We start from the raw sequence: 20,204 nt of genomic DNA, 5'->3' as shown, positions 1-20,204 counted from the left end.
CTTTTAAAGTTGATTTCTTGATTTTTAACTCTAATCATTAAAAAAAAAATCCAATGGTTGAGATCTAACAAAACTTGTGCATTATAGACGCTCATCTCATCTCAGTTATTGGAGAAATTTTTCTGTGCAGAGATCGAATGCAGAACACCGTCCGGAGATCAACCAGAATGCACCACGTCAAATACTAAGCACAGGGGTGACATGGCGCATTCTGGTTAGTCTCCAGATGACGTTCGACGTACACCCAGAATAATTAATCCAATTATTGAGTCAAGACGGTTCAAGAACGGTGGCTCTAAGTGCTTCCTTCTTAGAAATGACTTGAAGGGTTGAATCTGACTGCAATTGAGCATCTGAATCATGCATTGATACAAAAAATCAACTCATCAGCAATATATAGGTACACAAGCTGTTCCATAATGTAAAAGATAATTCCTAGAAAACCCTAAGCCTGAAAATTACATGAGAATGCTGGATCTATACATGAAAATGACAGAATAAGCTCTATATTTGGCCAACAAGAAAATAAAACTTTACAGAGAATTGCTATTGAAGAGTTTCTGAGCATCCATCACAAACACATCCCCATTGCAGCAATGATATATCATAATTCAATCCGAGAAAATAATCAAACCGCCCTCTCAGTTTTCACAGGCTAAGATTTCACCTTTCAGCTTGCATCTTCCGCATCCAAGTAAAAATGGACTGCTGGCAACTCTTTGGCTTCGTTTGGGACGGTTTTTTTACTGCTTCTTAAAGCAGCTTTTTAGTACAAAACTTTTAATTTTTTTACTAGAAAGTAGGTTTAAGAAGCAATAAGAAAACCGTCCCAAACGAAACCTTCATCAGGAAGCTCAGGTTTGGAATGTAAGGGTGCATCTCTATTTACAATCAATCTGTGTCCCTCCTGAACCAATTATAGAAAATAAGTACATTGGCATCAAGCATATTCCCGTATGTCTTGATCTCAAGGCAGTGTTTTGTCCAGAAAAACAGATCTAAGGTTGTTGAAATTTTGATTTCTTGTGGGCGTGCCTTCTAAAAGTAAGAGGATTGCTCATGAAGAACATTCAGATGAGCAAGAATCTTTGCAGCCAAAGCTCGGACCATGGAATCCCCCTTGTGAGTTATGCAGATGAGAGGCATTTGCGCAGAAGCGCCGTAAATCTTCTTATATTCCTCGAGACGGAAAATCCTTTCCAGAACAAGAGCAGCCTTTACCTGAACATCAGGAGATTCAGAATTGAGCAGCTTTATGATAGGGACAATTCCATTCATTTGAAAAAGTAGTTTGCTGCCACTCTGCAGTCTCTCATCGACAATGAGTGTTGAAAGAGCTATTAAAGCAGCTTCATTTACTGTTATATCAGGCTCAGAAAGTAATCTAACAAGTGGCAGAACAGCTTCTGCTTCTAAAAGACAAAATGATTGTTCTACTGAGCAAACACCATTATGTACTTCACAGACTTCTTCAGGTGCTGCTGCACAGCAAAAGAAACCGCAGGGCTTTTCGACCGGCTTGGTCAGCTTAAAAGAGTTCTCGGAGAATTGCGCCAATGAAATTGCTGCATATCTCTTCGATAAAGAAGTGCCACATTCCAACAAGTGGAGAAGATCAGAGATCACACCAGCCTGAACTGCTTTCTTCTGGCATTCAAAATTCGTAGGTATTGTAAAATGGCACAAAGCTCTGGCAGCATTTTCTGTAATCTCATTCTTGGATGGACCGCCAAGCTTAGCATTTTTTAAAAACTGGATGATGACTACAAGTCCATTCCCTTCAAGAAGCCATTGAATGATTTGTAGGCAATCAGCAGGAAGGTTAGAAATAATGTACATTGAAGCAGCTATCTCTTCATCATCTTTGGATGTTTTAATGATGGATTGCAAGGTTTGCAAGCAACTGCTATCTGCTAATACACTGGCATCTATATCTTCTGTCAAGCAAGATAATAGCTTGATGGCATTGAGCCTTACTAATATATTATTGTTTTGGCAAAGTGGAATCAATACTTCAATAGCATTACACTGTGCGCATCAGAAAGCAAAGTGCTAATGAAGTTAGTAAAATAGCTTAGTAGAAAAACTAGAGGAAACCGATGATTCAGACAAAATTAGAAGCTAAATCTTAGATGCAATTTATTTAACATAAATTTTTAGTTATGATGAAAGCTAGGTTCACAGAACTACATATCATCAGCAAGTATTAAACTAAAATCAGTGGTTCAAATTTGACATGTAATAGCCTGACAATACTCAACCTAACCCGGTTCCTGCTGCTTGGTATATAGGCACTAAGGGTATCTTCTAGTTCAAATTTTTATCCGTAACCGAGGTGCTATAACTCTACTTTGGGAGTGCCAACTTAAGAGAAACAAAACTAACACCACCTAAACCACTAAAGGCACCTCGCCTAGACCCCAAACGGGTATCAATAGTTGCACAAACACCTCTTGAACTTGAGAATTAAGATCACCAGGATAAGCATGTCAACAGAATTATTTCTCTATGCTCATCTTCTGAATTGAAGCTCATCTTCAAATGTCTCACTTCTAAATTGATGCTTACAAAAATCTATTTTTGGATCTAGCAAACCTAAATGTTGAAATTGAAGATGAAAATAAAATTTCGATCTTTTTATGCTCTCCATCATCCATTTATAAGCATATTATCACCACTTTGCTATATGAAAAGAACACAATATCCATGAGAGGTAAAATCTATCCTACAATGAAACGAGTAAAGGAAAAAGGTGCAAGAGAAACACTAGAAGATACATTTAGAGAGGTGCAACAACTTCACATCATTTCATAGAGGTGCAGCAACTTGATGTGAAATGTGAACAATTATTGCTACAAATATAGATGATTTGTGAATGACTTCATCATGTAGATGGATTCCAATATTTCCCATATCTCTTTTGTGTGCCATTGATCAACTATTTTTCAAAGATCTTTGTCTCCCAAACTGAAGATAATCAAACTAAGGATTCTTGTTATTCATTTCTTCCTCCTTATTTGTACTAACTAGGAAATTCATCCCCTTTAAAGCCTTAAATGAACCACCTTGGAAAAAGGTACTCTCATCTTCATCTTCTAGATATTGAAAACATTGATTTCATTAAATTTCTCATACTCAAAAGTGATGGCATAAGATTTCGTTATCTCCTAGATTAAACCTCACTCAAATACTAAATTGTTGCGAAAGCGCTCGAATTTACATTTTGAGAGTGCTAAAAAGGGCAACGGATTATCCTAGGAGATATATATATATATATATATATATACAATACAACATGAGCGTTAATTACTAATCTACTACACCAACATTATAAATACCCCACGCACATAAGTCCATCACGTCGACAGTAGAAAAAACCGAAGTCTCTCCTTGCTAGACCCGCTCCTCCTCTCAAGTTCTAAGTTCATATCGTCACGGAGCGCATGCACAGAAACTTGATACGCCTAGGGTTTCACAATTCGGTTTTGCCCTAATTTCCCCAAAAATGAGGAATTTCTCACCAAAACAAGAGAAACAATCACAAAGATGAGATGAAGACAAGACCTTTGTTGAAACCAAGAGAAAACAAGATAAGTTTGTCCACTTCGAGAAGGACAAGATCTCCCACAAGAAAACCCTAGAAAGAAAAGAAGCTAGAGAAGAAAACTAGAAAGAGATTACACTTCATAATGCCTAAAAACTACCCTAATCCCCCCTTCATACACACAATCCTAACTCCCAATTACCCTCCCAATCCCTCCATCTCCCCTCAACATCCGTCCCCCCCTCCCGTTCAGTCCGTTTTGAATCAAAGGTGGCCAAGGGCCATACGTGGCTTCTCCCTGCTCCCCTCGGGTTTCGCCGCCCTCCCTCTCCGGCTGTAGACCGCTCGAGTCTGGGCGGATGGACCGTACGGCCATCAATAGCCGTCAATCAATACCGCCCTCTAGAAGATCAACCTTGTCCTCAAGGTTGAAGTCTGGAAATTGCACCTGCAGGGCTTCGTACATCTCCCAAGTAGCCTCATGTGTCGGTAAGTCTTTCCACTCGATGAGCACCTCCCTCTTGCCTTGATCATTCTTCCTCACTTCTTTCACCTGTAGTGGCTCTAGTACGAATTGCATATCTTCTGTGAGGCCCTGGGGTATAGTAGGAGTGGCCACAGTATGATCCCCTATGCTCTTCTTCAATAGTGATGTATGGAATACAGGGTGGATGGATGAATGAGGAGGCAACTTGAGACGGTAGGCCACCATCCCAACTTTCCTTTCAATCTCGAAAGGCCTGTAATATCGTGGAGAAAGCTTCTCACTCCTTCTGCTAGCTAAAGTCTTCTGTCGGTAAGGCCGTAGTTTCAGGTATACCATCTCTCCCACCTCAAATGTCACATCCTTGCGATGAGCATCCGCCTTGGTCTTCATAATCTGCTGGGCTCTCAATAGGTGTTCCCTCAACTCTCCTAACACCCTATCCCTCTCCTCCAAGTATTGATCCACTAGATATACAGGGGTCGTCCCCTTCTGATAATTCACCAACGGTGGTGGATCCCTCCCATAAAGAATCCTGAAAGGTGTGAACTGAGATGCGGTATGATAGCAAGTGTTGTACTAATATTCTGCCCATGGCAGCCATTTGACCCACTGCTTAGGCCTCTCCCCCACGAAGCATCTCAAATAAGTCTCCACGCTCCGGTTCACCACCTCGGACTGTCCGTATGTCTGTGGGTGGTATGTTGTACTGCGCTTCAAGAATGTACACTGCATTTTGAAGATCTCCTTCCAAAATGAGCTCAAGAAAACTTTGTCCCTATCTGAGACAATAGAAGTGGGGACCCCATGCAATCGAACCACCTCTCAGATGAAAGTAGATGCCACAGTAGGAGCTGAAAAAGGGTGTCGTAGTGGAATTAAATGGTTATACTTGCTCAACCGGTCAACTACCACCATGATGACTGTGTACCCATCAAACTTGGGTAATCCTTCAATAAAATCCATAGTGACTTCCTCCCAAATCTTGTTTGGAAGCACCAAGGGCTGCAGCAGACCACTAAGGGCACAAGCTTGATATTTGTTTCGTTGATAAATATCACATTTGCTTACCATGTCTTCAACTTCACCTCTTAACCCTTTCCAAAAGAATTCGGCCTTCACCCGCCGATAGGTCTTCTCCAGCCCTGAATGTCCACCAATACAGCTATCGTGGTACTCCCGTAGCAGAATGGGGACAAATGTGGAGTCACGGTGTAGTACCAACCTCCCCTTGTACAACAAAAGAGAGTTCTCCAGGTGATACCCTTTGAACCCTCCTCCCTTCTGGATAGCCGCCCGAATCCTCTCTAGCTCCTCTACATGTTGATTTTCCTTCATCATTTCACCCCAATCTACCAATTATGGTACAGATAGTGCCATCAGCTGTGAGCATTCCATACGGGAAAGAGCATCTGCCGCCTTGTTTTGAACCCCTGGCTTATACTGAATCTCAAACTCATATCCCAAGAGTTTGGCTAGCCACCTCTGATGTTCTTCTGCCACCAATCTCTGCTCTAGTAAGTACTTGAGACTCCGCTGATCGGTACGAACTATGAATCGTTGCCCCAATAGATAAGGCCGTCCATTTTTGAATAGCCAACACAATGGCCATCAGTTCCCGCTCATAAACTGATTTCAACTTTGTTTTAGGCGATAAGATCCTGCTGAAGAAAGCAATCGGCCTATGATTCTGCATGAGTATCGCTCCCAAACCCACTCCTGAAGCGTCAGTCTCAACCACAAACTGCTGGGTGAAATCTGGAAGTGCCAAAACCGGGGCACTAGTCATGGCTTCCTTCAGGGTCTTCATGGCCTCCTCTGCCTTTTCTCCCCATTGAAAATTGCCCTTTTTTAACTGATCAGTCAAAGGACCTGCTATGGAACCGTAGCCCTTGATGAACCTCCTGTAGTAGCCCGTCCGTCCCAAAAATCCCCTTAGGCCTTTAAGGGATTTTTGTGTAGGCCACTTCACCATGGCCTCTATCTTGGTGGGGTCAGCCGCCACCCCACTCTCTGAAATGATGTGTCCCAGATAATCCTCCTTCTAAGCGAAAGAACACTTCTTCTGGTTGGCATATAGCTGATGCTCCAATAAGATCGTGAGTACCACCCCAAGATGGCTGATATGGTCCTGCAGAGATTTGCTATACACCAATATATCATCAAAAAAAACTAAGACAAACCTCCTCAAGTAGGGCTGGAAGACCTGATTCATCAGGGCTTGGAAGGTGGAGGGAGCATTAGTGAGCCCGAATGGCATCACTAAAAACTCATAATGGCCTTCGTGTGTCCGGAAGGCTGTCTTCTGAATGTCTTCAGTCCTCATCCTAATCTGGTGATAACCAGACTTCAAGTCCACCTTGGAGAAGATGGTGGCTCCCCCAAGTTCATCCAAAAGCTCATCTACCACAGGAATATGAAACTTGTCCAACACAATCTCCTTGTTGAGGGCCCGGTAGTCTACATAGAATCTCCAACTACCATCTTTCTTCTTCACTTAAGAGTACAGGACTGGAAAATGGGCTCACACTGGGCTGGATCACCTGAGCCTCCAACATCTCTGACACCAACCTCTCAATCTTCTCATTCTGAGCATGAGGATATTTGTAGGGTCGCACGCTGATGGGTGCTACCCCGGTCTTCAACACAATAGCATGCCCCCTGGATCTGATAGGTGGTAGTCCCTTGGGCATCTGAAACACGGTGGAGTGCTGCTGTAGAAGGTCCTGGACCACCTCAAGTATGACTCCTGGCTCTCTTTCTGCCTCCCTACCCACTTGCTGTAGCTCTATCAAATAGCCCTCTCCCTCCTCTCTCAAAGTCTTGAAGATGGACTTCAAGGCCACTCTGGCTCTGCATAAACTGAGGTCTCCCTATAGTGTCACTTTCCTGCTCCCCTTCCCATACTCCATGTATAACTTCTTCCAATTCACTTTCATCTCACCCAAGGATTGGAGCCACTGCATCCCCAGTATCACGTCGGTGCTTCCCAAGTCCAACAGTAGAAAGTCTTGCACTGTCTCCTCTCCTTGCAATGTAAGGGTCACTCCCTTACACTGCCCGCTACAGCGCTCCTTCCTCGTGCCCAAAATGACTCCTACACCTCTCCCTTGGGTCACCGGTAGCCCCACCCTCTCTACCAATCAGCAAGCTATGAAGTTGTGGGTGGCCCCACTATCAATCAGAACCATCACCTTGCACCCTGCAATCTCCCCTTCCAGCTTCATGGTGGAATGCGATGTCAGTCCTGCTATGGAGTTGAGTGAGACCTCCACCATAGCCAAAAGAGGGTGCTCTTCCTCCTCTCCATCCTCCTCAGTTGCCCCTGTGTCCCCTTCCTCCTCCTCTGAATCCCCCACTAAGATCATATGTAGTGTCTTTTCCTTACACCTATGTCCCGGTGTAAACTTCTCATCACATCGGTAGCAAAGGCCCTTGGCCCTTTTTTCCTTCAGCTCTGAATCAGTCAATCTTTTGAACCCTCCTTGGTTCACTGCCGTAGTGATTTTCTCCTTGGCTACCTCCCTAGGAGGAAGGATGGTAGTCGCCTTTGGGCCTCCAATCATGAGCGGTGGTCGGTAAGTGGGGTAAGACACACCTGATCTCCTTGGTGGCTCAACCTTCAGCTTGTCCTCTACAAGCTGTGCAGTCTCCATGATCTTCACTAACCCATGTGGATCAACTACTCTGATGGCGGCTCTGATGTGGGGCTTCAACCCCTTCATGAAATTACCCTCCAAAAGGTCATCTGGAATCCCTCTCAATCTGCCTGAGAGTAGCTCAAATTGCTCCCTATACTCTGCCACTGTGCCCTCCTGCACTAGAGACACAAATTGCTCATAGTGTGTACCCTCGCTGGACACCCGGAATCTGTGAAGTAGGAGGTCTTTGAACTCCTCCCAACTCCTAACATGTTGTCTTCCTTCAAGCCATTGAAACCAGGCCAATGACTTCCCCTCCAAACATACCGGAACCGCCATCAACTTCTCCTCTTCTGTGACGCCATTTACTGCAAAATAGCGCTCCACCCTGTAGATCCACCCATAAGCATCATCTCCTTCAAAAATAGGAAGCTTTAATTTCCTCATGCGGTTATCGGCTCGGTTGAAGGTTCTTCCATCTCCCCATGTCCCCTGAGTGAATCCCTCTCCCTGTGGTCTTCCCCTCCTCTCCCCCGGGTAAGGGATTTGGATCCCCCTCCATGGGGGTTCTCTTGGCTCTCCATAGCCCATGTCGTAATCTTCCCTTCTTCCTCCATAGCCTCCTCCCAAGTGCATCGTGGGTCCCCCTTGCTCCCATGTGGCACGGTTCCCTTCCGGAAATACCCCTACCTGATTTGGCCCCCCCTCACGTGTGCCGTGGGGGCCCACCGAGCCCATGTATGGCCGGCCCCCCTTCCTTTGACCATTGCCCCAGCATGCCCTCTTCACTTTGGATCACTCCCTCTTCTCTAATTGGAAAATTAGGGTTAGGGTTAGGGTTTGGCACCGGCGATTTCCCTTTTTCCTTAGAATTTCATTGAACAACTTGAGCTTCTACCAATTTATGGATCATCTCTTCCATTACTCCAAACCTCTCCTCTAGGGTTGAGAATTTTTCCTCCATCGACGAAAGTTTCTCACCCACTTCCTCCTTCAATTGGCCCATCTCCCCCTCCAAAACTTCTACCTTCCGCTCCCCCCCCCTTTCAGCCGTTTGATCAAAAGGTGGGCCCAAGGGGCCCACCGTGGCTTCCCCCTACTCCCCTCGGGTTCGCCAGCCCTCTCTCTCCGGCTGTAGACCCGCCCAGGTCTGGGCGGATGGACCGGGTGAACCGGTCCATCAATAGCCGGTCCATCAAAACCCCGAGATCCTCTCTCCCACTAGATCTCTCCTTCTCCCATGAATTCTTTGTTCGTTGGAAGGAACCACACGCAAGATGTAATAGCCCGTATTTTGAACCAGACAAATAAATTTTTTCAAGAGTCATTGCAAGTCCAAATCACAAACCATTTTCTCCATAATATAGATATTGTAGTGATTTATTTACATTATGTTTTTTTCATAATTTTTTGGCACTAGTGCAAATCTTTAAGAAATTGACACTTGTTGATGCAAGTGAGATTTATAAATTGATTTCACCAGAATTTTCTAATAAAATATGTTGTCTTATGAATATTTTAAATTTTATGATCATTTTCTTCTAAAATATATAAGTATTTTAGGAGTATATACAACAAGAGAATATTATGAAGACATAAAGGCAATTTAAAACTACAGCTAGATTGACTGTCATATGAATTTAGAATTGGAAGAAAAAGTCATCACAACAAAATTGTATAACCGAGATCAAAATATTAAATTTTTGTGTAATAAAGCTTGCAAGGAGAGAAACGTGACAAGAATAATATCTATTGAAAATATAATTATGAAAAATAAACTCTAATTATTTGACCAGGTACAACAAACAACCAAAGATGCATCACTAAGGTGGGTAAGAATTAATGTGAAACAACTATGAAAGAAAATGGTAGTTAAAAAATAATATAGCTAGAAGTAATGCCACAAGACATGCACAAATTAGGATTTTTTTTTTATTGGCACATATTAGAGTAGGTACCTCATATTATTCAACGAGAATAAATGGAGGAGGATTTATAAATTGGAACAAAATAGTTAGACAAGGCTAATGATAATATTATGATGATGTTCCATAGTAAGCTACAAACAGTGTGAATAATTAGCTTATTTATATTAGTAAGCAAATCAATCTGAACCAATATCTGGTCAACTAAATGGGCTAAACACTTTCCCAATCTAAACCACATGATAAATTCCAATTTAGTTTAAGTGCAGATCAAATTAAAAATAGCCAGCTCCAACGTTCAAAAGTAGTAGAATTTTGGTTCCTGGATTGGGAAGAACTTAAACCAAGTCCACCAGATTACACGCTCGCAGAAAAAAAAGGAAAGTATATTGAACAGTTCTGGGTTATGTTTTCTCTCCAAACTTACATTTAAAATCCATTTCAAAACGCTCAAGGGTTCAGGAGAAGAGCTAAGATAAGCTTCACCATTTGCCAACTTGCATTAAGAGAATAATAGTACAATGTTGATGTGAAGAATTGGCAGGTAACCCGACTTATATAGCCGGCCCAGTTATGATGTGGCTCTTGGAGTACATTTTGGGAAACTAAAAAGAGGCATTAGATGCATATAACATGCTTCATGTCTAGCTAACACTACAAGGAAATTTAACCACTACAATGTGGCATTAGCTATTGATTCTAGTCAAGACCATAATAAAAAAGATATTCCATTTTCTCTTTCAATGTGAGGTTAAAAGGACTCAGAGTGGGGATAGCGTGGATTTCTAAAAGTCTTAGAGGTTCAAGCAGGCATTTATCAGATGTTGCTTAGTTAGTTTTCTGGATGATACAGGGCTAGTGGTCTAGATGATACAGGGATTATGATGAAAACGTGTGTTGTGAAGTATTCAATAAGGCGATTATCAAGATAACAATGGAGTAAGTCAGGAGTCTTGTTAGGGATACAAAATTACAAATCTCATGCTTGCCTGGTTAAGTTCCAAATTCAATTGATCGAAAATCAATGCCTTGATAGGAAATACTTCGGTTCGCAAGTAAACCTAACCGAAATCAATACCAAAACAAGAGAAAACTGCTGTTTTCAGAAGAAAAACAGCAAATCGCAGCAGTTTTAGTGGAGAAAACTCAAGGAAAATGGAGAAAAACAATATATTTCACTAGTAGATTCAAGAACACAAACAAAGATACAATTTCCTTCAATCCGAGAGGAAGGAATGACTCTCCAAAAAAAAAAGTGCTGTGATCGCCAAATCTTGAAATTACATAAACATGCTTGATATATTTAGCATGTAATAAAAGTTCAACTCAATGCATGAGGCTCTCGGGAATGCAGGATCTAGGAAGAGGATGAAGTATGTAGCCTTACAATAGTAATGCAATATTGTTTCAGGGATCCGAGCCCACAACCTTTTAGGTAACAATGAAAACAAAACCTAATAATTGCTCCAAGCACAAAATCTAATTCAACAGCAAGAAGTTTTAGTAAACATAGAATAGAACCACAAGGATGTCTCTCAACTGAGTTACTCAAGTGTGTTCCTTCATCATATACATGAAAATTGTGCTCTTTTAAACATCATTTTGTCCATCGGTTCATATGGTAGAAAGCATTTTAACTAAAACCAATATATGTGGTTACTGACCTGTTTGAGCTTATATTTTATATCTTCAGCGGAAGTTAGATGGCATAAGGCATAGAAAGTTCGAAGAATACTTCGTTGTATGCTTGGACCTGTCAAGTTAACTAAAGAGAATAGCGAGAATATGTCGTCATCAGATTTCAGAAGTATTAAAGATTCATCATCTTTCAGATCAACTGCCGATGAAATAATGTTCATAATCGTAGTGGCCGCAAGTTCACTTAATATATGATATGCAGTATAGTGGTGATGACGTAAAAGGTCAATAAGTGGAGATAGTGCTCCTTCGCTAATCATTTTCACACCATTTTCAGGTAAGCTTGAAAGACTTTGAAGTGATTTAACAGCCATTGTTTTGATATCTGGATCACTATGTTTAACCAGATGAAGAAGGGCGTCCAGTGCACCATCTCTTAATAGAGCTGCTTTACTTTGGTCAGGCAGCTCAATTTCAGCTAAGGTCGTCACCATGATCTTCTTCACATCGTCATTTCCTAAAAGTATCCAAACGAATATATAAGATCTGGTTATTTTGTAGAAATGAATATGTAGGAAATAATGTGATTTGCTGAGCGACAGATGAATTTTCATAAATTGAGAGTTAGAAAATTATGCACTTGTATGAACCGCAGAATTTTGGGCTGTCACACATAATTGAAGAAACAATAATTTTTATGTAAAAAACTCCAAAAGGGAAACAAAAAGGATCTAAATCATCTAATCCTCTTGTAAAAATCCAATAGTTGTGAGAACAAATAGAGTTGGTCCAACTGCAAGCAATTGAAGAGTAGTTTATATTAAGTTACCATCGCAGCCATCAAAATAGAGATGCTGGTGGCACTGATAATCCTGGCAATGAACGTCAACAACAGGTGTCGTACAGGTAGGTCATGACATCGTTGCTAACTTCTATAGGCAACATTAGTATGAATGGCGATGTCTCAAGGTGGTATCAACCCGAGTAGGAATGTCCCTAAAGACAACAATGAATTTGGGTGGTGATTTCAGACGAACCAACAACAGACATGGGCATGGGATTTGGATGTTACATAAGAACAATAGCTCCTTTGAATTTTGTAGGCCAAATAACAATGTCTTGCAATTTGCGGCTATTGGCAGTAGACTTGGGGCATACATTACCATAAGATTTGGTGGATGGTTTGGGAAATGACTCTGTTAGGCCGGTTAATCATGAACCGGCACAGCCGGCTGACTCAGCTTGTCTACAGGAGGCGCAAACAGTCTGCCTCCCTTGATGTTTTCCACCCAAAGGATGGGCCCCACTTGCCCAATTGATTTCAATTTGAAAAGGAGGGGAGGGCTAGGGCCCGGGAGGGAAATTAGATTATAAAAGCTTTTGTATTAAAGAGGATGAGAGGATTAGGGAAGATTATATTTTAATTGATTGGAATTAGGGTTTCTTAGCGACATGGGCTCTAGACTCTCTTGTCTAGAGATTGGGAGAGACGACCTCTTTCTTCCCTCTGAACAGGATCCATATAGGGTCTTCTTTTTTCTCCTTCCATGATTTCCACCTTATCTTCCACCCTACGAATGTAAGAATTCGTCTTTGCCCTTCCACCCCCTTTGATTTTCTTCATCATGTCCCAGAAAACATCAAGGGAGGCAGACTGTTTCCGCCTCCTGTAGATAAGCTGAGTTGGCCCTTGGGCCGGTTCAGGGTGAGCCGGCCTAACAATACCGCCCTCCAAAAGAATCACCTTGTCCTCAACGTGAAAACCAGGAAACTGATGTTTCACCCTCTCGTATGGCTCCCACGTGGCCTCGTAATCATGAAGGTTTTTCCACTTGATCAATACTTAGTTCCATCTTCTTTATGGCGAACCCCCATTAGCTCTAAGGGCTTCAGAACCACCTCTAAATCCTCAATAAGTGTCGCCGGTAACTCGAGGTTGGAAATATAGTCACCAATGGCCTTTCTCAACTGCGATACATGAAAAATCGGATGTATAGTCGCCGTTGGTGGGTATGGGGAACGCCAAGAGGGATATTATAGTCGCCGAGGTGCTGATTTTGATGAAAGAATGGGGGAATTCGAATGGGGTTTGGACTATGACAGGGTAAGGGAAAACCATGAGACATTGGGAGGGCCTAGCGCTTAGGAGAGAGGAAGCTATGAAAGAATAAGGGGGAATGATGGCGATCATAAGGTTAGGAAGTTGAAGATGCCCATATTTGAAGGAGAATATATGTATGAGTGGATTTTTAAGGTGGAGCGATACTTCGCCGTCAATGGACTGACGAGGGAGGAGAAGCTAACAGCGGCATACTTGTGCTTGGAAGGAAAAGCTCTATCTTGGTATCATTGGAGAGATCAGAGGAGACCTATTAGAAACTGGAGGGAATTCAATGACTGCATAATAGAACGTTTCCAAACCGACCAGGTAGGAGATTTCTATGAGCAGTTATTTGCTTTGACGCATGAGGGATCAGTAGTAGATTATCAAGAGCGATTTGAGCACCTAGCCAGTAGGCTGGAGCAATTATCAGATACAATATTGGAGATGAATTTCATGAAAGGGTTGAAGGCAGAGGTCCGAGCATCAGTGAATGTTCTAATGCCCCGTGACTTGGGGGAGGCCATGAAGTTGACCCAGCTGGTTGAAAATCAGAGAAATCTGGAGAAGGGAGCCAGGAGTAGCAGCACAGGTGGCACTTACAGGATGAAGACTACTCATCTAGCACCTAAAGGTCCTGCAATAGGAGGTACTCGGGAGGCCACCAAGGAGAAGACAGTAGGAGGAGGGAGTGGGGGAAATTTCAAGCAGCTGATAGAAAAAGAGATGAAGAGAAGAGGGCTAAGGGGTTGTGCTCCATGTGCGATGAAAAGTATTCGCCTGGGTATCGGTGCAAGGACCGAACTCTTCGGGTTCTCACCATCTGTGATGACGAGGAACTGATGAGAGAGGTAAGGAGGAGACAAAGGAGGAGATGGAGGATAAGCTGCATTTGGATCTAGATGAGGTTTCCCTGAACTCAGTGGTAGGATTCATTACGAATCATACCATGAAAGTGAAGGGGGAGATAGAGAACAAGGAGGTGGAGGTGTTGATTGATAGTGGGGTTACTCATAATTTCATTTCTACTCAGGTCGTTGACCAAATGGGAGTGAGATTGGTGGATACATGTTGTTACGGGGTGATGATGGGTACGGGGAAGATGGAGAAAGGCCAAGGGATTTGTAGATGAGTGCTATTGACTATCCATGGGATTCAGGTGGGGGGAGATTTTCTTCCACTAGAGCTTGGGAGTACAGATGTTATCCTGGGAATGAAATGGCTACAGACTTTGGGAGACACCAAAGTGAATTGGGGAGCACTCACGATAGAGTTGATGGTAGATGAAAGGAATGTGGTAATTAAGGGAGATGCAGGGTTATGCAAATTTATTGTTTCTCTTAAAACTATGGTGAGGGATATACAGTTGGCAGGCGGAGGATATTTGATGGAGCTGCACAGTTTGGAGGGGGTTAGATTGGAAGAGGGATGGGACATACCCCTCTCTATACAGTCGTTGATTCAGCAGTTCCAAGAGGTGTTTCAACCACCTCAGGGATTGCCACTGCAGAGGGAGCAGGAGCACGCCATCATTTTGAGGGAAGGTGTGTCACCCATCAGCGAATGGCCTTATCGCTACTCCCAATTTCAGAAAGATAAAATTAAAAAGTTGATTAGAGAGATGCTAGAGGCAAGAATCATCAGACCAAGCCTTAGTCCTTTCTCTAGTCCAGTTCTATTGGTGAAGAAAAAAGACGACAGCTGACGATTTTGTGTGGACTACAGGGCGCTAGTGACTAGTAATATTGTTATGCTAAAATGAGTATAATGTATAAGAGCATGTAAACGACAAATTAGCATAAGGCGTCATGATTCTTGTTACAGATTGGAACGAAGTGACTAGTAATATTGTTATGCTAAAATGAGTTGATCATATAAAGGGTCTTTGATTTCATTATTATAATGCATAAGAGCATGATCCAATCTAGAGAAATGAGCAAATCAATGACCTACATGTATCATTGAAGCAATTCAAAGACATGCATTATTACTTACAAAAAAAAAAAAACTTTTTATCCTAATGAGGTAGATGTTAAAACCGTTATTATTGGTCCTTAGACTAGATGAGAAAAGTTGAGTTTATTTCAGATCGACAATCAATCATTTATGTTCAAACTAAGAATGTAGACCCCAAATAGTTGGGATAAAGCTAATAATCAAGACGAACGTAAAGAGCTCTCTTAATTTATTTAAAATTTTTATTTGTTGGTGGATAACATTTTGCAACACCAAACTTGCCCTTTCTCTCACACTATGTGCTAAAAAAAATTAAAAATATTGAGAGAGAGCGGGAGGGGGGAAGAATGAGATAGTGGGGGAGGGGGATGAGATAGAAATAACCTAGCATGCCATTATGAAATTTCACAATAGACCCTTCTATTGAAACAATCTTGTGACAAAGGATGGTCAAAACAAGGTAGAAGATTAAACCAAATTTTCTACCTTAAAGAAGAAAATGTCAAAGTCTCCCATAAAGTTTCCATGATGGGAAGAAGCCTAGTTTTGTTTGAGATAATTAGCAGTAGAAGAAAACCGGCAAGGGCTGATGAAATGCATAAATTATCTCCATATATGAGAACTAGCTTGAGTGCTCAATGATAACATGTCCATGGGATAACTACATGCTGAACAAGGCTAAAAAATCACTTATGAGGAAATAAATGTCGAAGTTCCCTTCTGGTGCAGACGCACACAATAACCTGCAAAACTCAAACAACCTAGGCTAAAAGGAGAAACTCAATGGAACAGTGGAAGACTCGTCTTCTATTTCTTCTATGTATCTTTTTCTGCCTTTCTCTATACTTCTTTGAGATACATATACTATACCGGTTCATACCAAATACCGGTTTAGACTAAGCAGTAATAAAAGTCGTATATATATAAAGCAGCTAAAAAATAGAAACGTTAAAACGATAGTGGAACGTGGCACCTGCAGCCATGTGCACCGTTATATGAAGGTGGCCCTGATATGGGGTTATGGGACCGCATCACCTTCACATGATACCCGACTAGATTTCTATAAATTTTAGAGTTTGCAAGGGGCAATGCGCATAGCAGAGAGGGGATACCAAGCACAAACGCTCAATGGTTGATTTAAAGCCTCTTATATCCCCACTCACTCCTTGTACGCCTATCAATCTAATTTTAGTATTGCATGCTAAAGTATCAATTCAACTAAGGAAAAACTACATATAAATTTAAGGTACAAGGCAAAAAATCAAGTCTTTATCAAATTGACACACCCGAGAATATAAATTGATAAAATATTAAAGCTAAAAAGGTTGAACATTAAATGCTGAAGTGAGATAGAACATGATAAAGAACCTGATCCAAGACATCGCAATAGTGGCTTAAAATAGTTTGCCTTTGCCATTTTCACAACATTTTCATCGAGGTAAGAAAGGTTCTCCAATAGTTGTGTCGCATCAGTTGCAGCCTGATTACCATCATTTGTAGTAGTCACCAAAAGAAAAATGCAGCCACGGGCCTTGCCAATCTTATTGCGAATCAGCTCAGTTCTTGACAACTCCAGCAAAAGTGCCACGGCCAATTTACGTTCCTCACTACGTCTTCCAAGAGACATTACAACAAATTCAATCAGCTTATCGATACAGGCAAGTTGCTCCTGCTAAAGGAAGCAGATTTAATCAGTGGGAACACTGTATGTTTATGCCCAAAATAAAATAATTGCAGCACCGTTGCTAAAGCAAGCAGATTTGTAACACTCAAACCAACAACAAATCTCCATTGGAAAAATTGACATAATGTACTTTTTTTTTTTTGACAAACAATCACATACCTAGCCTTCTCTTCTTTGAAGATCAAAGGCAACACTGCTCATCAAAAAGTCCAATGTCAATTGAATTAACAATGTAGGAGATAATAGATAATCTCGTCAGAGATCACACAATAACACTCAAACCAATAACAAGTATCAATTGGCAAAATTGGGCATAAACATAAGATACTTAAAAAATTTTATTGACAAAAAATCATATACCTTTGTATCATCACTGTCCTTAGCTAGGATATATAGCACAAACAGAGCGCGACACCTGATCTCCAAACTCTTTCTTTCAAGCAAACCAACAAGAACAGGCAGATAGTTCTCAAAAACAATCCAATCACGATGACAGTCCTCTTTGCAGAACTCCTCCAGCCGGTCAAGAGAATGAAGCACCTCTTGCTCAGCATTAGATTCAAACTTAGTTTTGAGGTTGGCAATGGTGATGATTCTGTTTCTTTCCCTCCACTCTTCAATGGATTTCTTCAGAGTATAGTTGGGCCGCAGATCGCCAACACTCAAGGGCGTCATCGTCAAAGGACAAGTACAATTTCCCTCCGCAAACCACTTCTCAATGGCGCTCTTCTCAAAGGTGTGCCCGAAAGATGTCTCCACTGGGTCATCCATGACATCCCCAGTGATGGGGCAAAGAAAGGGCTGGAGTGGCGGCAAAGGCTGATTTCCCAAACGATTTCGTTTGCTAAGATACCTCTCCTCCCTCTCCCGAAATGATGAGACCGCATCCGAGATTGAGAGGAAGGAGACAATCTGATCCATCTGTACGGCTTCAGCAAGGTCTTTTCTCTCGCGGGACTCGGCGACCTCGGCCCGCAGCTTGTCAAGTTCTACTCTAAGCGTAAGCGGGTCGGGGGAAACGCCAGCGACGTCAGCAACGAGCCTAAGGATGTGATTAGCATAGGCACGGTCCGAGGCCTGGTCGCAGACCGCGGACTCAATCTTGTCCAGGACCTCCTCGACAGCGGAGGAAGCACGGAACTCAACTGCGACAAGGCGGTCTCGGATCGCCTCAACCTTGTCTAGCGCCGAGGAGGAGAAGGGGAGGAGAGATAAGGCGACGTAGAAGTCTCGGGTGGCGCAAGAAAGGCGGCGGGAGGTCTGGCGGGAGCTGATGACGACATATAAACGACTACGGCGGGAGCTTTCGAAGTCAATGGAGCTCGAAGCAGCGGAGGCAGCTACCTCGGCGGCTTCAGAGAGGGCGTCCAGTGCGGTGGCGATGGTTGATATGGAGGAGGAATGAAGGTTATCCTCCAGTTCGCGAAGGACAGGAAGCGTGTGGAGGAGGCAGGAGGAAAGCTCGGTGAAGGCGTGGCGGTCGATGAGGACGTCCGAGTTGGAGGCGATGGCGCGAGCAGCGCGGCAGATGAGGTAGGAGGCGGCGGTTAAGGAATCGTCGGAGGGGTCTTCTTCGGTCATCGTCCCCCGCCAGCAGTGGAGACTCAGACAAGAATGGCGCTTGCTTATATATATATATATATATATATAATAAAAGTGAATTTTTCATAAAAATTTTGGAAATACAGCATAACATAGTGCTTGCTTAATATTTTTAAGAGGGCTCTCCCATTTGCTAATTAAAGAGAAGAGAGACATTCCTTATATAATTGTCATGAGTGTTATTAAGCATAATAATATTTTTTGGCATATCAAAAATAAATTACTTTGATTATAAAAATTTAAGGAATAATGTCAACATCATTTGTAGTTCACTTTATGATGACACTTATCGTCATGACTATTTTAGTAAATAATAATAATCGGCTACTATAACTAATGAATTTATTCCTATGCTCATTCCTATAACTTGATATGAGTCGACAACTATCTAGTTTGATGTTGCGTATTGATGGTGAATTGAAAATATCATATGAAATGGTGCCAACATATGTTGTTGGTCAGAATAAACCACTAAGAATTTTCCAAGATCATTTAAACTGTTATGGAGCGCAATACTTCATACTTCATTACTGATTATGTTAGAAACACCGTCAATTTGATTTATCATTATCCCGTTCAGGAAAAAATTATGTTGAACTAAGTAATGATGATGAATTTATGAATATAATTTTAGAACGCACTTGTTGCGTGCTAGAATATACACGGCGGTAGAGTTAGAAAATATTCTTCTTAGGGTTGCACGAGTATTCAGCACACAAACCAAAAAAGAAAATGAACACTAGAGTTTTTACGTGGAAAACTCAAAAAGGGAAAAAACCACGGGGTCTCGCCCAGTTGTAAAATTCCTCTAGTGTTTTTGTAAATTACAAGAAACTGATTCGTCCCACAAATCGGGACGATTAGATTACAACTTGAAGCAAATTTACAAAGTTTTGCAGAATCCCGTCGTTTCCCGAAAATCCGGCAGAGTTTCGGCGTATTCAGGCGACGGGAAGAGCTCCGGCGGTGGTCGAGGAGGAGAGGATTTGCCTTTTCCCCTTTTCCTTCTTTTTCTCTTCTTCTTCTCCCTCTTCACTTGAGTCCCCCTTGTGAAGAATGAGGGCTCTATTTATAATTTTTTTGGAGTGGCATGGCTCGTAAATAGGTGTAAGATCATGGGCGAATAGGGAGTGGTTTGAATGGACGGCCGATATTGAACCCTTTGATCGTGCACTGTTCGTTGGACATTTGGAGACCTTAATGATGTCGGAATTTAGCGATCTTAGGCTCGTTGGATTTGTCTCGTCGAGACGCTCAATTCGAGTATAAGCTCATTAAAATCAGAGACCGTTTGGTAACTTAAATTGCGGTTTGAACCTTCCAACAGCGCTTCGGGTCCTTGATTCGGACTCATTTGGGCTCGGATTGGGTTGAACTTGGTGTCGTTGGGTTCGTATTTCCGAGATGCTCAGTTTGACTATAGACTCGCTGAAATCGGAGTCCTGGTGCTTTTGGATTTAATTTTTGAAGTTTCCAACTAGTTTTTTGCCTCGAGATTCGTGCCCGATCAAGATAAATTTGTGACGCCGTATCAGTACTCATAACTAAACCATAGTGATTTATGTCAAAGTGGATCAATTAAATGGCATGGAGCATACTAAGATTTGCACTACATACCAACCATTGAGT

At 42.1% G+C, this 20,204-nt stretch overlaps 2 protein-coding genes across 3 annotated transcripts; one reads left to right on the top strand and one right to left on the bottom strand.

Annotated features, from left to right (window-relative positions):
• Nucleotides 1–345: 345 nt before the first annotated feature.
• On the bottom strand, nt 346–18,604 carry LOC110096235 (U-box domain-containing protein 44-like). Of its 2 annotated transcripts, none has more exons than XM_020822082.2 (4): nt 17,334–18,604; nt 16,658–16,961; nt 11,259–11,749; nt 346–2,028 (listed from the first exon to the last, which is right to left on the bottom strand). In XM_020822082.2, the coding sequence occupies exons 1-4, from the start codon at nt 18,552–18,554 to the stop codon at nt 1,039–1,041; spliced, it is 3,006 nt and encodes a 1,001-aa protein (XP_020677741.1). In that variant the 5' UTR covers nt 18,555–18,604; the 3' UTR covers nt 346–1,038. The 2 variants fall into 2 exon arrangements, with proteins under 2 accessions (XP_020677741.1, XP_020677742.1); XM_020822083.2 differs by having other exon boundaries at nt 16,658–16,958.
• Nucleotides 11,759–16,004, top strand: LOC114579020. Its single transcript, XM_028692682.1, has one exon. It carries the CDS (start codon nt 13,442–13,444, stop codon nt 14,174–14,176), a length of 735 nt encoding a protein of 244 aa, XP_028548515.1. The 5' UTR covers nt 11,759–13,441; the 3' UTR covers nt 14,177–16,004.
• Nucleotides 18,605–20,204: the final 1,600 nt, after the last annotated feature.

This window comes from Dendrobium catenatum, unplaced genomic scaffold (assembly GCF_001605985.2).
Source record: "Dendrobium catenatum unplaced genomic scaffold, ASM160598v2 fragScaff_scaffold_156, whole genome shotgun sequence".
NCBI lineage: Eukaryota > Viridiplantae > Streptophyta > Magnoliopsida > Asparagales > Orchidaceae > Dendrobium > Dendrobium catenatum.
This window is presented reverse-complemented; position numbering and strand designations above follow the sequence as displayed.